General features: G+C 41.5%; 1 protein-coding gene across 6 annotated transcripts in view; it reads left to right on the top strand.

Moving 5' to 3' along the window:
• The window catches only part of pou2f2b (POU class 2 homeobox 2b), a 55,867-nt gene extending 34,259 nt beyond the window's left edge, over positions 1-21,608 (top strand). Inside the window, exons 5-16 of one of the 6 annotated variants that reach the window (XM_079692095.1) lie at positions 278-397; positions 763-1,074; positions 1,570-1,672; positions 2,232-2,323; positions 3,178-3,321; positions 4,010-4,151; positions 4,510-4,658; positions 5,110-5,310; positions 5,940-6,184; positions 9,221-9,289; positions 11,223-11,269; positions 14,496-21,608. In XM_079692095.1, the coding sequence (XP_079548221.1) occupies positions 278-397; positions 763-1,074; positions 1,570-1,672; positions 2,232-2,323; positions 3,178-3,321; positions 4,010-4,151; positions 4,510-4,658; positions 5,110-5,310; positions 5,940-6,184; positions 9,221-9,289; positions 11,223-11,269; positions 14,496-14,800 (1,929 nt within the window). In that variant the 3' untranslated portion in view covers positions 14,801-21,608. The remainder of the gene's footprint in view (positions 1-277; positions 398-762; positions 1,075-1,569; positions 1,673-2,231; positions 2,324-3,177; positions 3,322-4,009; positions 4,152-4,509; positions 4,659-5,109; positions 5,311-5,939; positions 6,185-9,220; positions 9,290-11,222; positions 11,270-14,495) is intronic. The other 5 variants (XM_079692096.1, XM_079692097.1, XM_079692100.1 and 2 more) reach the window with 5 other exon arrangements.
• The last annotated feature ends 1,457 nt before the right edge of the window (positions 21,609-23,065 follow it).

Below are 23,065 nucleotides of genomic sequence, written 5' to 3' on the forward strand. Positions count from 1 at the left end.
AGTTAAATAGTGTGGTTAGAAATACATCTTTTTGCAAACGTGTTGTTAAAAGTTATTTGCTAATTATGTTTGAAAGAAAAAGTAAAAGCCTTCATTTAAGTCGAAGTGCATAAGTACTGGCATCAAAATGTTCTTTGCATACAAAAGTAAAAGTCATTGTTTTGCATATTGGCACATTTCATTTCAGAGTCACAGTATCGACTCGTTCCACCACTGATTGATAACTTGTTGTTTAGATACACGTATGTTTTAATTATCACATGTGTCTTTCCCACAGAATAAGATGGAGGAGTGTGGAGAGATGTCCCCGGCCCTCCCTCTCTCTCACGGCCCGACCCCCTCTCAGACCCTGCAGCAGCACACACAGCTCATGCTGACCGGCTCCCAACTAGCAGGGGTGAGACAACACACACACACACACACACACACACACACACACACACACACACACACACACACACACACACACACACACACACACACACACACACACACACACACACACACACACACACACACACACACACACACACACACACACACACTTTGCTTTTACCCTGCTTGCTTCTCTTGTGCTGCTTTTTAAATACTTTGTTTCCCTCTTTGTCTCCTTCTGTCCGTTGCAATCTCTCCTCCTTTATCTCAATGGTCTCTCTCCTCCTCTCCTCTCCTCTCTCCTCCTTTCCTCTCCTTTCCTCTCCTCCTCTCCTCTCCTCTCTTCTCCTCCTCTCCCCCTTCTATCCTCTCTTCCTCTCCTCTCAGTTGACGGCTCTTCTCCCAGCTCAGCAGCAGCTTCTCCTCCAGCAGGCTCAGGCTCAGCTCCTAGCAGCAGCCGTGCAGCAGTCCTCTGCAGCGCATGCCGCTCACGTTGCCCACGCAGCAGCCAATCAGCAAGCTCAGGCCGCCGCAGCAGCAGCCAATCATCATCAGGCCCAGCAGCAGCATCAGGCCCAGCATCAGGCCCAGTCTCAGGCCCAGTCTCAGTCCCAGGGACAGAGCACACAGGACCAGACAGCCCAAAGCGTCCAGCCCCCCCAGCTCAATCTCTCTCAGCCAATCCAGCTCACCGCCCAGGTACTGCCCGCCAATCAGAGCCACTTCCTGTCGAGCGGCTTGATTGAGGAACCCAGTATCAAGCCATGGAAAAATTATTCGTGCTTGAATGCTTATTTCATGATTCACAGTTTCCACGCTGCACCAATGCACACATTTTCCATTTCTCTTCTCATAACTTTTACGATAACACAGTTTTTCCTCCCACTTCAGGGTGTCCTACTCGATCAACAAAGTGCAGGTTTTCGGTCAGATTTAGCATGTTGAGGGTTTTTAAAATAGTGCAATTAAATACAATAAAATAGAATAGAAGTAGTGCCATAAGAGTCTATGTGATAAATGATTAGTTTTTCTTAGTTTTTCCTCAAGTGATCTGCAGCCTTTGTGTAATAGGTCAATGAAGAGACTTTAAGTGAACATCAAAACCTCCAGGGGAGAAAGATAACATGTGTTTACTTTTACTCAGCCCTCTATCTTTCTTTAAAAATCTGACATGTTTCTCTCTGTGCCCAACAGGACATCCAGCAGCTGCTCCAGCTCCAGCAGCTGGTGTTGGTGCCCGGTCACTCTCTGCCCTCTCCGGCCCAGTACCTCCTCCAACAGCCACAGCAGGGCCAAGGTGGGCAACACCTGCTACTGGCATCCTGTTTTGGGGCAGAAATTAGATGTTTAAGGTCACCTATTATGCAAAATGTACTTCTTCATGTCTCTTCTACGTCAACATGTAAAGTTTCAGAAAAAAAGATTCTCTCTCTTTTTGTCCTGATCCATTTATATAAAAACCTGTCTGAAAATGAGCTGATCAGATTTTGGCCACTTTATGATGTCATAACGATGTTTTGTCTTGTGTAACCATTAGCCAATCACCAACCAAGGTAACACCCCCCCCCCCCCCCCCCCTGAATCTCCTCCTAGAGCACCATTGTGTTCTTTTTAACCAAATCTCTCTCAGAGGGGCGTGGGGAGGAGCTCCTTATTTTCATCTAAAGTAACAGACAGAGAATCAGCACTTTTGAAACAGGGCTGAAACAGAGGGGATTATGGGTAATGCTACAATGATCAGTTTGGTGTTTCAGCCAATATATTGATGAAGAACAGTATAATAGGGGACCTTTGAGATAAAAATCTGTTTGTTTGATTTTTGTCTTTATTAAAGCTGATTATTTGCTTCTTCTCAGGACTCCTATCGCCACAAAATCTCCTTTCGCTACCTCATCAAAACCAAGGGAGCCTGCTGTGTGCTTCGAGCAGAATGGGACTCCAAGCACAGGTATGAGGACACTTTTCAAGGAAAGGAGATATATTTTACATGGCAAGTTTCAGCAACAAGGCAATCTAAAACGCTAAAGAAATAACATTTAAACGAGAATTAAATGTTATTTTTAACATGCAGCAGCAAACGGACAGAAACAAAGTTGCAGTAATCTTTGTAATTTTTTCAATATATTTTGTGCATAAAACTGAATGCTGCATCTCCACGTTTAATGTTGGCACTAGGGAGACCTGAGGGGGCTCATCCAGATGCAGAAGATCAGAAATGTATTCAAGCATTACTCAGTGGAAAATTAAAACACTGTCTCTGCAACAGTAATACAAACACTCTTGTGTCTCTTCCTATCTGGACTCTCACAGACTGAAACCTCTTTGTAATGTTTTAAAAGCTGTGTTTTTAGACTGCAGGGAGGTTTTTACAGAGACTGCTTTTATTTCTGGTGCTGGCTACAAGAAAAATAATGCAGGAAAGTGGGAACGGTTTAATTGTATTGTGGGGCAGGCGAAAATGTCGATCTACAAAAGCAGGAAAAACAAAGTAAACAGTACAGCCGGTCAGCAACATGTTTTTATCTTTGGTAAAAGCAAGAGTGATGGTAGATTTTAGATTTCACTGTCTGATGAGAAACATGGAAGAGTTTTTAAACCGGTGGTGTTTCACTACAGCTGTGTGCTCTGTGGTGGAGGGAGAGCTCGGGTTTAACTCTGCTTTAATGTGAGAAGTAAAAATCTTAAAATAAAAATCTTCTCTCAACGTCTAGTTAAATAAGCTCATTGTTGTTGCGAAAGAATAATAAGAATCTCTTCCCCTATTGGTTTCACTTTCCCTCCCCTGACGCGGTTCCTCTTCAGCGGGATAAGAGTATGGAGGTGAGCGGTGTGACCGCGGCGCCCTCAGTGACGACCCCTCACCCCGAGGAGCCCAGCGACCTGGAGGAACTGGAGGTGTTTGCCCGCACTTTCAAACAGAGACGCATCAAACTGGGCTTCACACAGGTGAGGAGAGACGTGTGTGTGTGTGTGTGTGTGTGTGTGTGTGTGTGTGTGTGTGTGTGTGTGTGTGTGTGTGTGTGTGTGTGAGTGTGTGTGTGTGTGTGTGTGTACGTTACTTTAAAGGTCACCTATTATGCAAAGTCCAGGTTTTCATATCTCTTCTACATCAACATGTGTCCCCTCTGTGTAAAGAAACTCTGAAAGTTTCAGGAACAAAGATTCTCTCTCTTTTTGTCCTGATCCATTTATATAACAACCTGTCTGAAAATGAGCTGATCAGATTTTGGACACTTTATGATGTCATAACGATTTTTTGGCTTGTGTAACCATTAGCCAATCACCAACCAAGGTAACCCCCCCCCCCCCCCCCCCCCCACCTTATCACCTGAATCTCCTCCTAGAGCACCATTGTGTTCTTTGTAACCAAATATCCCTCAGAGGGGCGTGGGGAGGGGCTCCTTATTTTCATCTAAAGTAACAGACAGAGAATCAGCACTTTTGAAACAGGGCTTAAACAGAGGGGATTATGGGTAATGCTGTAACGATCTGTTTGGTGTTTCAGCCAATCAGAGACATGTTCTGTATATATCTGAGACCTATAATATATTGATTAGAAACAGTATAATAGGGGACCTTTAAGAGTGTATGTGATTTTATTTTGACTGTTCTTCTTCTCCTTCCCCTCCTCCAGGGAGATGTGGGTATGGCCATGGGGAAGCTGTACGGCAACGACTTCAGTCAGACCACCATCTCCCGCTTCGAAGCCCTCAACCTGAGCTTTAAGAACATGTGCAAGCTGAAGCCACTGCTGGAGAAGTGGCTCAATGATGCAGGTGAGCTGTCAGAAGATACTTTACATTTCGACAAAAAACATTGTTTGATTCAATATTCAAGATTCAAGGCTTTTATTTTCATGTGTGCATAGCTACAGTGTAGTTATGACAATGAACATCTTAGGTCACAGGCTCCTCCAACAGTGCAAAACAAGTAAAAATCAAATAGAATATATTGTTAACTTGTTTTTCAGATTTGAGTGTCTGGGCCGGAAGGAAAATATGAAATTGCTGTTTCAAGTGTTTCTTTTCCTCTCTGTCTATTTACATCTGTAGTTTCTCCTATAACAAAATGCCTCATTTGCAAATGAACGTATACTTTTTGTGATGGATTTATTGATTGGTTCCTCTTCCTCAGAGACCATGTCTTTAGACTGCACCATGCCCAGCCCCAGCTCCCTGTCCTCTTCCTCGATGGGCTTTGACGGGATGCCTGGCCGCCGCAGGAAGAAGAGAACCAGCATCGAGACGAATGTACGCGTGGCCCTGGAGCGCGCATTCATGACGGTATTTATCCTCATTATTTCCTTTGAAAATCACGAACTTAAAAATCAAAAAGTCAATTAAAGACGATTGCTTTTGAACATGAAATGAGTTCTAGGAGATTCTAAAGCATTATCTGAATACTGGGCAGTAATTTAAGTCTATACGTCGGTATTTTTGAGCTTTTAAATGACATTACATCTACTCTGTTACATGTACTTTATTTAAAAATAAATAACATTTTTGGAAGCTGCTATTTTTGCATCATACTTTTAAATCGTATTTGAGTACATTTGCAATAAATTATATGTATTTTACATACATCTACAGCTTGTACTACTTGTGCTGGGAAGAAGGGTTGATGTGTTTACCACATCTTGTGAAACATTGGACTAATGATCTAAATAAATGTCTGAATAAATGTCTGAATAACTATCTGAATAACTTTCTGAATTCCTGGTCCTCTGTGTTGAAGCAGAACCAGAAGCCTACCTCAGAAGAGGTCCTGATGATCTCAGAGCAGCTGAGCATGGAGAAGGAGGTGATCCGGGTCTGGTTCTGCAACCGCCGGCAGAAAGAGAAACGCATCAACCCCTGCAGTTCCACCCCGCCCCTGCCCAGCCAGCCCCCCTCTGCCCCCCAAATGCACAAACAGCCCTGCTACAGCCCTCACATGGTAAATATACAACCTCAACCTCACTGTTACACGTGTTAGCAGTTGTGGACAGTAATGAACATGTAGCGTCTTTGAGCAATAGAAAAAGCGCTATAAAAAATCCAATGTATTATTATTATTATGTACTCAAGTTCAAGTGTGTGGAGGTAAATATTATACTTTTTACTCTACTTAGTATTCTGAAATTGCAGAATGAGCACTTTTACTTCTTGTAGATGTTGTGTTTGTACTTCCTTAATTTACCTTAAGTGACATTTTAATATTTCTACACTGTGGAATTACTACTTTTAGTTAAGTAAATGATCTGCCCATTGCTGGTTAATCTTTTAATTGGGGGATTTTATTTTAATGAATGTTAAAAATAAGAATCAGAATAATTAATTTGTTTGTAAATAAACCAAAGAAGTAAAAATGTACAGTAAAATAGAAAAAAATATTTTTTAAGTAAACATTTTGAAAAAAAAAAAAATACATCTAAATATAAACATAGGAAATCAAAGTACAAAATTGCAATAAATATAAAATAAAGTAGGCAAGTTAAAGTAAAAACTGTGTACATTATATAACAGCAATATATATTTAAAAATCTCTCTCTCTCTCTCTCTCTCTCTCTCTCTCTCTCCCTGCAGATGTCCAGCCAGCTGTCCCAGGCCGTGACCAATCTCAGCACAACGGTGACCACCATGTCCCCCGGCTGCCCCCTGACCTCCAGCCTGACCTCCAGCCACCCCTCCCTAAGCTCCAGCCACCCCTCCCTAAGCTCCACCCACCCCTCTCTAAGCTCCGCCCCCTCCCCGGTGACCCCCCCTCCCCGCAGCACAGTCAGCCCCGCCATCCCCATCCCCAGCCACAGCACACTCAACCTCAACACAGGGTGAGAACACAACACAAGTGCTAAGAGGCGTTTACTATTCTATTGTATTGTATTGTACTATCAAAAGTCAAAGTCAACGTCATTGTCAATCTTTCAGTTTGTGTGTACAGACAGAGAGATCGAAATACCGTTTCCCACAAGCCCGAATACAAAAATAAAAATATGTATAAAATATGTATATACATATACACAATCAACAGACACATTTACACATGTGCACACATTAACATAAAAACACAACAATCAATATATACAAAATAACAGTCATTTCAATATCTTTGGGAATGTACATTAGTGCAAGATTGTCCATAGCAGCGAAAAAAAGTGTCGGTACCACTTTACAATAAGACTACCCTTATAAAGGCTTCATAAAGGGTTTATAATTAGGTTATGAATTCGTAAACACTTTATTAATCATTAAGAACCATTTATAAACCAGTTCTAACATAGTTTTCATACGTCAACACAGGCTCACTATTTGGGAAGATGACGAAGCCTTATATTGGCTACTTAGCGAGAATCAACTCAGTGAGCAACAGATACCAAGGATGCTGGCTGATGAAGGAGTCGAAGTACGCTAGGTAGCCAATATAAGGCTTAGTCATCTTGTCAAATAGTGAGCCCATTTATCTGTACTGCTAAGTCTTATATTGGCTACCTAGCTTACTTTGTCTCCTTCATCAGCCAGCATCCTAGGGTATCTGTTGCTCACTGAGTTGATCCCCCCCCCTTCCATCTTGATGTTTCTTGGCATCTCTTTATGACCATTTATTTATGAGTTACTAATATTTATAGTTGCCAAAAGGGAGCCTTGTTGTAAAGTGTGAAACAAATCACCATGTATTAATGAGTTACTGCCATTTCTAATAAGGCTTAGCAGTACAGATAAATGTGGGCTCACTATTTGGCAAGCAACCAGTCACAGTTGCCCTGTTTATCTCATGTCTTATAAAAGCTTATTAAGGATTTATAAAGTATTCACAACCTAATTAATAAATGAATTACAAACTATTCTTTATAAGGGTAGTCTTATTGTAAAGTGGTACCAAAGTGTCTACTATACATCGCTTCAAAGCAGTTATAGAGAAAATGTAGAAATTAAAAAATGTCACTTCACCATAAGTGTGAAAGAAATGACCTCTATCTACCTCGGTGGTTTTTGTTTTATTTGATACGATTAGATTTAATATCGTTCTATTTATGTCACATTTTGCCAGCAGCAGTAGGGTAACTAGGATACTATATGCATTATACAAGTGTGAAAAGTATTTTTTTTTTAAATGTTTAATGCAAGATGTAGAGAGTTGCTGAATGAAACAGCTTCTGAAACCTCTTTGTAGAACAGCTACCTGACGAAGCAGCCCAGTCTCACGGCATTTCATGTTATAGTCACGAAATTAATTGAGTCTATTGATTCGTGTTCACCAACACGATTTTCGTGTCACACAGAACGATTTTAAAAGCAATGTATTTCTATTGGTAGTGTGTTTTGTGCCTGCACCACGTCTTTTTGTCCGGTAGGGTCTTGGAAGACCAGAAGTTTTGTGGTTTATAAAAACATTTTCTTACTCAATATCTTACCTTAAGCCTAACCATATCCCTTTTATTTTAAATTGTATAATGTCGGAGTTTTTTTGCCGTCCGTGAGGAAAAGAAATGGGGCTCAGAGCCTCAGAATACTGACATATTTTTTTCCTTCTAATTTGTTATAATTTGGTGCAGGCACGAAACATACTACCAATAGAAATACATTGCTTCTAAAATCGTTCTGTGTCAGAATACTGAAATCTGCATTTTTTAAAATCTCTTTTTCCTTCTAATTTGTTACTATTTACATTTTAAATCGTTCTGTTTGACACGGAAAAAAATGCGAAATCGTGTTGGTGAACACGAATCAATAGATTAATTTCTTGACTATAACACGAAATGCCGTGAGACTGTGTTGGACGATGGGGATGCTGAGGTTTTTTATAGACAATATTTTTTACTTTTTTAAATCTGAAAAATCAAACCTTCCCACCCACTTGTTACGAGGTGGGAAACTTTCCCTTAAATCCTCTTTTGTCCTCTTAACACAACACAATCTGCCTCTTTTCATGTGTGCAAACATGTACAGTACAGCTTCCCCCTAGCCTTTCAGAAGAGAGACATGTGCTCCATTGTTCAAATATTTGAACAACTATACTGTCTGAAATGACCCCTCCTGAATGCCGTTAGGGACAATACGTTAGCTTTCTAACGACGTTAGACTACATGTCGTGTCCTGACATTTCTGCCCCCATCCCCACACAATGAAGGGGAATACAGTTTGATGTGTGGTTTGAAATGATGCATACAATATGTCTTCCCTGACATCTAAAACTAGAATACAGTTTTCAGTTTGTTTTAAACCTCTGCTGATGAAATAGTCCTAATCTGTGTATTCCCAAAATGATCCAGAGTAACTAATGCACAATTCTAGGAGAAAAAAGAATTATGAATCGCTGTTTGCAGCACCAACCCATTTAATATGTCTGCATTATAGTGGTTTTAGTTCTAAAATAAGACAATAATAGCTTTTTTTAAAGAAGGATTGCAAAACACGAATCAATTAAAACTTAACTACCTGGCTACTTACAAATAACGGTCTGAAGTATTTTACTTTGCTGAAATAATCCTTTCATTATTAGGCCACCAAACCTGAATCCATTTAGGCAAAAATATTTCCTACTAAATACAACCACACATTTCCATAAACAAGCCATGCTCGCTTCACCTGCAGTTTGTAGCTAAACGGTTGACACTGTAAACACACACACACAGATTTCTTTAACTTGCCTTGGGGCCCCACTGCTTCCCCTGTGCTGCAGTGTACTCTAACCCTGTGTGTGTGTGTGTGTGTGTGTGTGTGTGTGTGTGTGTGTGTGTGTGTGTGTGTGTGTGTGTGTGTGTGTGTGTGTGTGTGTGTGTGTGTGTGTGTGTGTGTGTGTGTGTGTGTGTGTGTGTGTGTGTGTGTGTGTGTGTGTGTGTGTGTGTGTGTGGTTCTTTTGTTCACAGTTTATGGCGTATGGGTAAAAAGAACGGTGACGTGTCTAACTACATCACCGATTTTGCTGCAAACTTGAGGTGAATGCGACAGAGACACAAAGATATATGCAGATTGTATGTTGCGTATTAAAAGTGTATCACAAAGCGTGGTTCTTCTTTTGAACCACTACCAACATATGGTTAACCCTCTGAAACCTAAGCATTAATTTCATGTATGCAAACAGGATGCTCTGGCTCGCCACAAATACATGTTCTAATGTTTTTGGCAGGAAATGTGTGGGTCTTCCAAACAATATCCAATCTTCAAACAAAGATTAGGCATTGATGATTCAATTAAAGAAAATAGGCATCTTAAACACATATTTTATTTACATGACTCTGTGTTTTACTGAACATCAAACCCAAATGTATTAACTAGCAAAATCCCAGTAGTTTCCCAGTAGTTTCAGGAATACTTCAATCATGCCACGTTAATAGTCACGTAAATCACTTTCTTTCCCAATTCTGAAACCCGATATGAACTCAACTAGTTCGTCTTGAGCATGTTTTCATTCCTAAATTAATTGAATTGCTGCAAGGCGATTACATATTTGAGTTAACAAGCAGTTGAACAGGTTTCCTAAAATATAAAGGGATAAAGTATGTTATCTGTTAACTCCTACGCCTTAACAGTATATATAAGTTCAACCCCTAACTTTATCACTGTGACACACCTATACACAGTGCTTGAATTGAGCCGGACTTCTGATTTTTACCCATCTGCGTACCGGCACTTCTTACTGCGTACCGGCACCTCATGACGCATCTAGGTACGCATATTTGTTGCGTTTATTCCCCTGTGTCCTCCCTGGCAGCTCCATTAATTCCCTCTCTCCCTTCCTGCTGAAAGATGCATGGGTGTACTCAGGGACGAGGAGTCATTTAACCAGCCGCCAGTAGGAGTCAGGCTTTAGCCATATCCGCTGCCTTTCATACTTTTTTTAAGTACAGTGAGCCTTTCTAAAATATACAGTAAAGAGACAAACCCACCAGCATTATAGGATATACTATATGACCTGATGCAGGCACATGTATAGGCTACGTCATGTTCTCTGTGAGAGCCCCGGACACCTCCCTGATTAGATGTGGAAAAACATGCAATTTCTAAATATTCAGTTTTTAAAAAAAAGATTCCTTGTCTGTTAAAGTTTTTTTGTGTTTCTTTTTAATGACTGAATCAAAGATATAAGGATAGAGTGAGTCGTATGTTGTACAGATTGTAAAGACCTTTGAGCCAAATTCTTGTTTTTGGGCTGTAAAAATCAAATTGACTTGAAACAGTTGCTGATTTCGAGTACTGGCACCTTTTTTATTCCAATTCAAGCACTGCCTATACAATATAAATACATTGTAGATTGCCATATTAAGATAAATGTGCTTATTATTAGGTGATGGGGCCTTTTGATTTAAAGAGGACATTGAAACCCACAAATGCCTTTTTGCAACATAAAAAAAACACCAAATCCCTTAAAATATACTTTTTATTATTATCATATATTCCTAATAGTCTTAAAACATAAAGGAAACAATACTACAGGTCACACATGTACATGGAATATAGTGTCCAAAAGAGAGAACTAGGGGAAACCATGTTGTTTGAACTTCAAACTATTTCCCAACCAAAGATTTTTTGCCACGATAAATTACATTTTAATCTGAAAATGTTCTACTTAATTAGATTTAAATCGGTGTTGCAGATTCACAGCTTTCTCAGAGGGTTAAGGAGGCTTCTTGTGTTTTATAACATTTCCAAGATGTTCTGTTTCTTCCTGCATTTCTAACCTCTTGTTTACATCTGTTCGGCCTCCTGTCAGCAGACTGCTGCTCTTTGTGTCCGTGCAGGGCTCAATATGCCCTCCGCTTGTCCTTGCTGCTAACCCTGCTTTTTTTCTCACCTCTTCTCCTCTGCTTGTCTGTGTTCGTGTGTATGCCGGCACATGTATGGTGTGTGTCTGTGTGTGTGAAACAACAGGAACACTGTGATGGGAGTTAACACAGGGATGAACCAAGCCCTCCTCGGTAACAATCCCATGGCCACTATCCAATGTGTGTGTGTGTGTGTGTGTGTGTAAGAGAAAGAGACATGCTGAAATTAGGTTTTTATTCAGGGAGTAAAAAAAAGAGAAAGCTTAGCATCAGCACGGATGATAAACAGAATAACTTTTAAAGTTCACGGCTGAGGTGCTTATTATTTCATTTCTGGGAAAAACTAAGGGTCATAGAGGACGTAAAAATCGAGTTTTTTATCTTCTGGAAATACATTCTCCTCCTCTCAAACACTTGCACTCCTACACAAGCTCAAGCTCACCATGCACGACACACATTCCTACACTTAAGGAACAACACACAAGAAGTATAAGAAAATAAAAAGTGTACAATCCTGCAGAACTGACCACGAAACAGTCCAACGGGTGTCAGCAGAGCGACGGTTTAATCACAGCTGGTGCAGCGAGGATGAGATGTGGTAGAGAGAGATGTATTAATAACAGAAGTGTGATGATGAGTAATACAGTTATGCACGGTGGGGGAATCAAATCGCACTTGAAGCTGGAGACGCGCATGAATGGACAGCCAATGTTTGCTCATCCACAGTCTCTGAAGCAGCTCAAGAGTTTCAGAGGGGAACATTATTTCGACATCAACATCCATGACTCCATCCCATCGAGTGTGTGTGTGTGTGTGTGTGTGTGTGTGTGTGTGTGTGTGTGTGTGTGTGTGTGTGTGTGTGTGTGTGTGTGTGTGTGCGTGCGTGCGTGCGTGCGTGCGTGCGTGCGTGCGTGCGTGCGTGCGTGCGTGCGTGCGTGCGTGCGTGCGTGCGTGCGTGCGTGCGTGCGTGCGTGCGTGCGACAACTCTTTTACGTGAGTGTGTGGGCTAAGTGTTTGCGTCTGTGCCGTCTCACTCATCCTCAGCCTTTCATCTCTTCATTTCATCAATAGTATAATGGGTAGGAAAAAAGTCAACATCAAATATTTGAAATCAGATGGAAACCATGCTGCTGAGGACGTTTCATGCACTTCATTTTATTGTGAAATGTGCACTAATAATGGACATTTAACACTTACATCAACAACTTTCAATATCCGTGCCTGGTTGCATAAAACATATCATGCCTAAAATCCGCTTACATGTTCACCTAAGGATGCCTATAACAACTTATTGCATAAAATCAATATACAAACTTCCTTTAGGATGTTTTAAGATTATCTCTTGGTGTTTGTTCTACGACTAGCTACTTAAGAATTCCCTTGATGCATTCCTTTAGGTATCTTTACTCAGAAACTACGACGTACCAGTCTCTTTAAAATGTGAAATATGTTGAGGAACACTTGGTAATGGCTGCTTTTATGGTGACTGTGGAGGAGGAGGATAAACCAAAACATAATATTCAAAACAGGGAAAAACCCACTGAACACTATTAGTGATGAGTAACTTGTTAGAGGATTTAGTTGTAACCGTCTATCTTCAAAATCTCCATTATATAATACATCAAATATATTCAACGTATCAGGTTTTTAAAGGGGAACAACCTTCTTGCCTTCTGTCTAGTTACACCTTTCTTTACTTTTGTATTCTCGTTGTTCTCCAAGTCAAGTGAAAGGATGATGAAGCAAATGAAGCAAATCCATTGTGCACATCTGTTATAGGAGGACAGTTTGTAAAGTGAAAAACACTTTGGCAAGGAATCAACTTAAAAATACTTTGTGCAACGCTCCTAAATAAACTCCTTTTGCTTCGGGATATATTTTGCATAAGAGACACAGATTGAAACTTAATGTAGTTTATGAAACCAAGAGATCCACTTTGACTCGACACTGAAACACCAAGAGATGAATCACTGAGGAGGCAGACATAAAGGTCTCTTCACCAATAGTTGCCTCAACAGACCATAATGCCGTGTGCCCACAACGCTCTGAGCCGTAACGGAGCTCAATGCTGTGTTGACGATGAGGATGAATGTGTTTTGCTGTTGCCATGCAGACACACACGTTAATAGGGTGCGTTTGATTACACTTATGAAAGGAGCGCTGCGTATAGCTCCATCATCAACCTTGTTTCCTTAACAACGGACCACTCTCAATAGATTACCTGCACAGTGCCCTGGATCTGATCACAGAGATTATCTAATGGATATTAGGCAACACGCAGGAAGACAGATACTAGCGTCACCAAAAAAAAGGCCTTTGTGAATGTGAAGCAGTTTCCCAAAACTCACCTAAATGATTCCCAAAAACAGACAAGTGCATTTCTCTAAAGAAAACTCCACTCAGCCTCTCAGCTTTTTATTTAAAAGAAGGTGTTTTTATCTACTTCTGCTGAATGCAACAAGCTCAGGCGTTTCGTCTGTTCTGGCTGTGAACTGTAACTTATTAACAAACTAACTAACAACGCTCAATATTACTAGTTAATGACAAATCATAAGCATTTGTTTTCCCTATTCAAGTGTCTAAAGAAAGAGGTAGATGGGTTTAAATGTAACAAAGAACCTCATATGGAGGAATACATGGTGCCAGAAAATACTAAGTGAAATATTGGCATTTTCTATTAGTCCTCTGTAAGGGAGGTGACACAGAGGCTTTTATTTCACGCATTTAGTCTATTTTAGTGCTAATGTTCTGTGGAAAGCTCATCATGGGCTTTCTAATGATGTAGCACACATGGCCAGGACATATGCACATCCTGTAGCCAATTTAAAATAACTGATTAGATATATGCAGAAATATTACTTCTGTTGCTCAGAAGGGTGATGCTTGGGTCTTTCTAAATTTGTACCCAGGTGCTTTGTGGGGGACAGAAGGGATTGCTTCTTACATTTTCAAACTATTGACCAGATGGATAGATAGATAGATAGATAGATGGACGGACGGGCGGATAGATTGATAGATAGAAAGAACGATAGAAAGTACTTTATTGATTCCAATTTAGGAAATGTTTGCGTTGCAGCAGCATAACAAACAAGGCAATGTACATAAGAGAAATGAAGACACTAGAAATAAACAGTCCAAAAATATTTCAGAAAAAGAAATAAAATAGCAATACAACGTTTTTTTAAAGTAGGTTTAAACATAAAAGGAATGTGCTTTGGTATAAGGAATAGTCAAACAGCAATTGTCTTACGCACACACACGAGCACCCGCCTACACACACAATGTATAACCATTGAAAAGCATGCACTGTACCATTAATTACAATAAATCACATCCCAGTTATTGAATGTTTCAACATCTCTCTCTCTCCCTCCCTCAGCTCTAGCAGCCAGTGGTGGCCAGCTGCCCCTTTCCAGTCTTGAAGGGGCCAGTAAGCTGATGCTGGGGGGGGGCCACGGGGGCCTGCCCTCCTCCCTCTTCCTGAACCACCCGGCCCTGCTCCACATGAGCCAGAACCCCGGACTCTTCAGCGCCGTAGCCAAAGCCTCCCAAGCCTTCCCATTGGCCAGCAGCATCAGCCCCACCCCCTGCACCCCCTCCCCCTGCTCAAGCCCCGCCTCTTCCTGTTCCTCCAGCGAAATGGCGCACAGCCCGACCTCTCTGGGCGGGGCCAAGATTGAGTGACCTCGCCAAACGGCCAATCAGAGAGGAGGAGGAGGAGGAGGAAGGAGGAAACGGAAACCTCGCCTTTCACACCAAAGCTATCTCTTTCTCTCTCTTGCGCTCTTCTTCCGATATTTTTCTCGCAATGGTTCTCTCTCTCGTTCTCTCCCAGTCTTTCGATGCCAAAAATACACAGAATGAAAGAGGAGAGAGGGAGGGAGGGAAGAAGTGAAAGAGGGGAGAAGGGGGGGAAAGGGGAAGATTGAAACCAAAAATCTTTATCTATCCAAACAGACGGAGAGGAGGCAACGTGGGACCTTTTTGTCAAAAACACGTGATATCGACATCTCTTTCTCTCTAAAGGAAAACAAACCAATGACTCTTTAACAGAGAAGAATGTCGAAGCGCATAAACCAAAAATGACAAAAGATAACTTTACTATGTGACAAAGGAATGGCGGCAAGGACAACAAAAGATGGAGGGGAGGGCTGTGCTTACGTTTTCCCTTTTTTTATTATTTCGAAAAGCTGCGGGTCTGAAGGAAGAGGAGAAGGGAGGAGAAGTTTAAACCAAAAATTTACCTGAGGAGGAAGAGGAGGAAGAATACACAATGACAAAAAAAGAAAAAAAAAACGACAACCATACCAAAATCCCAAATACCAAAAACCAAAAATACGGAGAGAAAAGCTTTATTCAAAGGACGTGTAAATACTGAAGCTATCCAGGACCAGGACTACTGCGACACACACACACACACACACACACACACACACACACACACACACACACACACACACACACACACCAACACCAACACCAACCCATCCCACCATCGATCATCCCGTCTGTCAGCTCACGTGTCTCTCTTCATGCTAGATATTGAGTCATTTTGTAAAGAGTGTTTCTGAGCGAGTCCAGACGTTGTGTTTGAATGATCGCCGTCTTAGTCTCTTTACCTACCTCTGGTTCCAAGAGCATAGAATAGCTTTCTTCTTTGACAGAGGCTTAGTGTGTTTGTTTTTTTTACACTTTTGAGAGTTGGGATTGAATTATTTATTAGTGTCATTTCCCATCCAACTCCTATTTATTGTTGCCGCTTCTTTTGTAGCGTTTGAATCATCATCAGTGTCATCATCATCATCGTCTTCATCATGTGTTTATTTGTGTTGAGTGTGACTATTCTGCAGAAACAGCGGTGAGGAGAAGCTCACCAAGTGCCGTAGATCCAAAAATAGAGTTGATGTCAAGGTGTGGCTGAATTGATTAAGACCTAAACATTTAGCGCTCTTAATCAGACCATTCTCTTAAAGATAACCCCATTACCAGAGCCTCCGTGACTAAATGAACATGCCCTGGAAAACTTCACACACTGGAAAAAAACGTTTGTTAGCAGTGAAAGTATGAAATGGGGCTCTGATTGGACATTTAAAAAGTAATAACCATTGAGACTGAAGAATAAATAAGTCAATAAAGGCAAGTTTAGTCACAGTCCTGCCACACACCTGTCTGTCTAGACGTGTTTACTGATGTTCGTCTGTTTCCATCATCACCCCATCGATCACATTTCACTTTCATTTTCCACCTCAGACTGCCATTAATTCTCAAATGGAAACCAAAGCATTCTCAAGGCCCGGGCTAAAGAGCCTCCGCCAGGACATTTGAACACAATGAAGACACACGGAGGGGCAGGACGTTTAAGCCCCTCTTTGGTGTCATCCCCTCCACCTGGCCCGTCCCCAAAAACCCGCGGGGGAAGCTTTATTTAGGGAACTGATCCTTTACTCCGAAACCCCCAGAAAGAAAGGGACAGGGCGGGATGAAGGAGGGATGCACCGTAGTGACGGGAGCAGGCTTCTTTTTTTCTTTTTTGTAAGAGGATACCAAAAATAAACCCATACCAAAAAAAACACAACCCAAGGAATGACAAACCAAAAAGAAACCCTAACCAAATGTGGCTGGAGGGGGGAGGGGAGGAGGACAAAGTGCAGGTGTCTGTCTGTCTGTCTGCGAGCTTTAGAGTTTCCCTCTCTGAAACTGTGTAGCATGGATGGAGGGAGGATAGACAGGCAGACAGACAGGTGAAGGACACACAATTCCTCCCCTCCTCTGCCTCTCTCTCCAGCCCAGCTCTCTGGTCCTGGATGGAGCTAAACGCAAATGACCTCACTGAACTGAAATCTTCTAAAAAAAAAATCTGTTTTTATTTTTCTGTTGGTTGTTTTCGATTGTTTTATCTCTGCTGTGTCTCTTGATGCCGTTTTATGTAATGTACTTTAGTGCTTATTACTCATTTGGAATAACGTACTCGCTTACTTATTACTACAAGAGCTCCTTATTTTTTTCGTAGTCGTGCTAGAGATTTTTATCAGGTGGTTGGAAAAAATACTGTGAAAATTTAGCTTCCAGATTTTTATTAGATAAAGAAACAGACTGTCTTGGCAGAGGAAAAAAAAAGACACACAAAAAGCCAAAAACAAATAGCAAACCTTGAAAAACCAAATACTGAACCGAACCAAACACAGTAGAGGAATCCCACGAGGGAATAAAAACGGGGTCGATCTGTCTGAGGTGAAACTGTGCGTTGTTCTGCACTTATTGGGAGGCCAGAAAAGAAACAAGGGTCTGCAGTGATGTCTTGTCATTCATTTTGACCCCAGAGACGGCACTTCCGACGCAGAATAACTCACACACACAGCGGCCTCAGTCAGGTTGACGTTTCTGAGAGCTGGACGTAAGCGTATCCAAAGAATATTTGGTTTGATCCACACCAGAAAAACAGTCGACACGCGAGAATCGTTTCACGAACCAAACTTTAGATGTGGGGTTCGCACCCGAAAGGTGAAACCTGTTCTCCACATTGACTCTTAGACGGAATGTATCTGTTAGTGCTTCTATAGATTTTGTAGAAAAAAGATCTATGTTCTACTGCTTACTTATCGCTAATGTATTAAAAAGAAAAAAACGTACAAAAAAGACTTTGAGAAAAAAAAAAGATCCTTAAAAACATTGATGATAATAACTTGATTTTAGACCAAAAATGTTAACTATCTCTCTTTGGACTTTTTTTTTTTCCTTATTAATGATGATTTAGACTTTTGATTGTACTATTTATTCAGGATAGGGTTGATTTATTTGCTTGCTATTTATTTGTTAATTTATTTCTAGAGGTGCTTTTTCATAACCTGGGATGTATTTGTGATGGATTTTCTTTTTTTGTGTCCCCTGATGAAGTTCTTTCCTACTTCTTTAAACCAAATAATACCAGAAATGCAACCACGGGTCCTGTCGGGACTTAATACGAGAATATGGCGGATTGAATGGTCAGCCGTAAAGATGTGCTCCTCCTCTTAAAGGGAGGGGAAACTCACAGGAACGAGAGGCAGCACTGTGTGGCAAACACCTCATCATCAGCAGGATAAACAATGCATTTGATAGAAGCTTTCTGGACGTTGTTTCTCCTGATAATGGGACAGAAATGGCTAGTTTAATTGCTGTTCCAATGCATAAATATAATGTGTGAGAAACTGCAGGATGAGGTGTTTTTTAAGACGCTGTTCTGCCTCTTCTTGATATCTTCTCTCAAGGGAGAACACACTGAAAGCTTTACAGCTACGCAACCAAAAACACAAAAGAAGAAGAGCAACTGGGGCTAGCGGTTTTTACATGACAGGAGGCAAGAGGGTGATTCTGGATTTTTAAACCCGTATATTACCCTCTACTTTGTCTCTTTTTCCAGTTTTTTGTTTCCACTTTTCTAGACGTCTGTTTAAAACTTTTTTCTTCATCCACTGTAGGGTGTAAACGAGAGATAGTTCATCATATACCTCATATTCTTTGATGATAAACCAAATAGATGAATGCTTTAAAATGCGGGGTTCGAGTGGGAATAAAGGTGTTATGTGTGGAAAGTGTGATTTGTGGCCTGAGAGCAGACGCAGTAAAGCCGAGGTGTGAACACAGAGGTTTGGGATTGATCTGGGAGTCGACAGATCATGGAATAGATGGAAGGGATTCAGAAGTTGCCATTTAAGGTCAAAGGGCTGCACTGGTTCAAGCTCTGGTCCACACACACACCTTGTCCCTCTGGAAAACACCCCCCGCTGTCTGTGTTGAGCTTTGAGCACAGCCCTCTCCTCACATCTGACCCTCGCTGCTTCCTCCCTGTCAAACACGGACTGTAAATCTGCTCTTTGGTGCAAATCTAGACTCTAATCTGGATCAATCTTTTTGAATTCAAAAGCTTCTAGATTCTTGCTACAGAGCAGCTTTACCCATAAGGTCTCCAAAACCCCCTCTCGCCTTTCGGTCTTGCCTGATGAGGGGGCATATTGAATAGTTTATGTGAATCAGGGGTGCAGCAGGGCAGGTCAATGGGGATTGGCTGGGACCGCTGATGCTAGGTGACGCATCCAAAAACTTCTCAAGACCCGGTGTATGTTGAGGGTTTAGAAGAAGCATTTGTTGTTTTGCTCTCTTTCAGCATTCAGAGGAAATGGGAGGATGTTTCTGACGAGGCTCTTCTTTAGTGAGCGTTAGGGTTTGAGGGACCGGGTGTGAAGTGTTGGTCTCTCCGGCTGGGATACCCCCTTAGTGAATGATACCAAAGTTAATGCCCCGCCATGGGATCCAGCACCATGTACACACTCCCTAAAACCCTGATGTCCACCTTCAGAGAGCGTTCAGAAACTCTTCTTTCCTCCATGCTTTAATCATTCTCTCTCCATAAAATCTGGCTCGTAGTCGGCCTTTTACAACATTTAAAAAATGAGTTTTAAACGAGTAACTTGACATTTTTGGGGAATTAAGTGTTGTCATGTTCTTGCCAAGAGTTAGATAAGAAGGAAGGAAGGTAGGGCCAAGCTATCGTTCTTGCAGGCTAATATAAGTTCTGAACAAACTAACTAAAAATGTTTTGCTTTAAAGGCAGATTTTGTTCCGTACATATAAATAATTGTTGTATATTATATTGAAACTAAACTGAATGTATTAAGACAGTAGCTTCTAGCAGTGGAGCTCCTCGCTCAATGTAAAAACTTGCCGACATAGCCTATAATAATGCTGTGATGGCACCGTTGCAAATCAGCGTTGCCTGGGCTATTCATCTTGAAAACACTTCCTGTTTCGATGTTGTTTTGTACTTAAGTGACGACTTTAACCCTAAACTTGGCACTTAACGAAGACAGAATGAAAGAGTTTTTAATGGGGATGCTTTTAGATACTGCTGTGTATTTGATGCACTCACGTTTCTTTTAGAAAAACAGACACAAACCAATTGATCAGTGACCACATATCTTTGTGCTAAAGTGAACAAAACAATATGAGTCAGCAAAGTGAGTCATCATTTCCACCTCATTAGAGACATCCTAGCTCTTTCCCCCTGCTAAGCTAAGTTAAAATAGCTCCATGTTGTTGTCATACAGACATGAGAGAATGGTGTCAATCAATCATCCAAACCTTGGCAAGAAAACCTCAAAACATGTTAAACTATTCCTTTGAAACGCAAGAAACAGTGCTTGAAATTGAATCATGTCAAGATAAGAAACAGAAGGAGAGACACGGGGAGCAGAGCCAAAAAACAAAACAACAACAAACAAGCTGCTTCTTCTTCCTCCACACCCCTCTCCTCCATCCCTCTCTCCTCTCTGTCTTTCTCTCGTCTACAATACAGCTTTAGTCCAAAGGTTTTCCTCCAGCAACACAGCAAAGCGAGTCAGACGTTAAAGAATAAAACCAAAGAGCTCTAACTTGACCTTCTGCCTCCACCTACTCCACTTCTCTCTCTCTCTCTCTCTCTCTCTCCATCTCCCTGTTTACTCTCTGTTTAAGTCCTCCGTCACCTAGCGCGCCGGTCTTTGAAGCGCTAACCTCAGCTATCCAAAGGGGAATAATAATAATAATAATAATAATATTGATAATTAAGATGATGATGAAATGTATATTTTTAAGTATTTGTCATTGGAAAAATAATCTTCTCATAATTATGATGATGATGATGATGGTGATGATGATGATGATGATGATGATAATGAAGTTTCTCTTGGTATCTTTGTAGCTGTTCTGATCCTTCTTAAGTTCTTGTCTTTTCTGCTCGTCATCACCCCTCCCTCCCTCCCATCCTCCCCCCTTTTTCATTTGGTTTACCCAGTGTGTGGTCCTAGCGTCATACCTGTCTGACCTTTACCCCTGTGTGCGTGTGTGTGTGTGTGCGTGCGCGCGTGTGTGTGCGCGCGTGTGTGTGTGCATGTACGTATGTGGGGGTTGCTGGATAAATGGGACGGGTGTGGTGTGTTTTAAAAAAGAAAAACACACAAAAAGATTCCTTGTTCTTTGGACAACAACGATCCCCCCACACACACATGACCTGTCAACTGTAACGTACCGTTTGCCAACTTCCTATAGCTTTAATTCCCCCTGTCACAACAGTCTGTGTTACTGTGAATATATTTTTATTTGTTATCATAAAAGGCCTTTTTTCTATTTGTTATGCAACTCTAAAACCAATTTAAACCAATTCCCTCTGTGTGTGTGTGTGTGTGTGTGTGTGTGTGTGTGTGTGTGTGTGTGTGTGTGTGTGTCTTCCATCCTGTGAGCAGCCCCCCCTCCTCTTCCTCCCCCTTTCCCCCTCCTAATCCCCTTTCTTTCCCCCCTCTTCTCCCTTGTAGTAGCAAGTTAGCCTTTTAGTGTATTTATCTTGAAAACCAAAAAAAAAGAAGAAAAATAACTCTACTTGTTCATTGTACAGTGTTGTTCATTTTAAGTCATTTTTGTAACTGAAAGTGTTTCATTCATCCAAATAAAACAGGAGACAAAAACTGTACAGATGATCCCCTCCCTGTCTCTTGTCATGTTTCTTAAATCATACATCACTTTCAGGAGAAACCTCATTTAGGAGATGAACTTCCAGTTGTCATGTACCTTTACAGCCAGAAGAGGGCGCTGTTAGACTGCATATCTCTCCTCACTGAGCCCAGGTAGAGATAAACCACCGGGGCTGATATTTCCGTAGTTATGGAGGACTAAAAGTGTCATGGAAATATAAAGTGTCATTGATTGATGACTATAGGACATTACAAAACAGAAATTCATACCAGATATTAGCAATTAAGTACTTAAACCACAGATAAATGGTCGGAAACACAACATATTTTATTGGTTGGTATTTAGATGAGCCAAATAGAATGTAAAATAATTTGCAACTCATATTGTAATCCGTCAATAGGATAAATGAGAACATGAAAGGAAACCTCTATACGATTAATAAATACCCAAATCAATGCAAAATTGAAAATTGAAATACATTTTGAAATATTTACCCATTAAATAAAGAATGCTAGATTTTAATCAGGCATTTGAAAAGGCTATTTCTCTATTTTTGTTATAGGGATAGTGCATTTTAATACAAATCTGTATATAATACAAGATGTCAAAATGCTGAGAAAAGCAAAAAATATATAGTTTACATCCATAGTGCCTGGGCAGGTAACCCTTTCCTATTTGTGCTTTCATTTTATTTCTAAAATCCCTTTTCCAAAGCAGATATTGCCATGCTGTGCAACTCTTTCCAGGGTAAGTGATTTCCTCTTATCAACATCAAGACAATAAAAGCCCTGTCAAAAGGGACCCAGCATGTAACTTCATGACGTACTGAAGGGTAGGAAACATGACCAATTTGTTGTTTTGACCTCAAATCCGTGTTGGTTGGAGCTGCAATGATTACCAAGAGATTTCTGACACTCTGAGCAAGAGGAAGTCATGTTGAAGTCTCACCCTCTGTCTCCTCACCGTGTCTCCTCACCCTCTGTCTCCTCACCGTGTCTCCTCACCCTGTGTCTCCTCACCCTGTGTCTCCTCACCCTGTGTCTCCTCACCCTGTGTCTCCTCACCCTGTGTCTCCTCACCCTCTGTCTCCTCACCGTGTCTCCTCACCCTGCATCTCCTCACCCTGCGTCTCCTCACCCTGCGTCTCCTGACCCTGTGTCTCCTCACCCTGTGTCTCCTCACCCTGTGTCTCCTCACCATGTGTCTCCTCACCCTCTGTCTCCTCACCGTGTCTCCTCACGCTGCGTCTCCTCACCCTGTGTCTCCTCACCCTGCGTCTCCTCACCCTGTGCCTCCTCATCCTGTGCCTCCTCACCATGTGTCTCCTCACCCTCTGTCTCCTCACCGTGTCTCCTCACGCTGCGTCTCCTCACCCTGTGTCTCCTCACCCTGCGTATCCTCACCCTGTGCCTCCTCATCCTGTGCCTCCTAACCCTGTGTCTCCTCACCGTGTCTCCTCACCGTGTC

The sequence above is a fragment of the Notothenia rossii genome, assembly GCF_949606895.1.
Source record: "Notothenia rossii genome assembly, chromosome: 7".
NCBI lineage: Eukaryota > Metazoa > Chordata > Actinopteri > Perciformes > Nototheniidae > Notothenia > Notothenia rossii.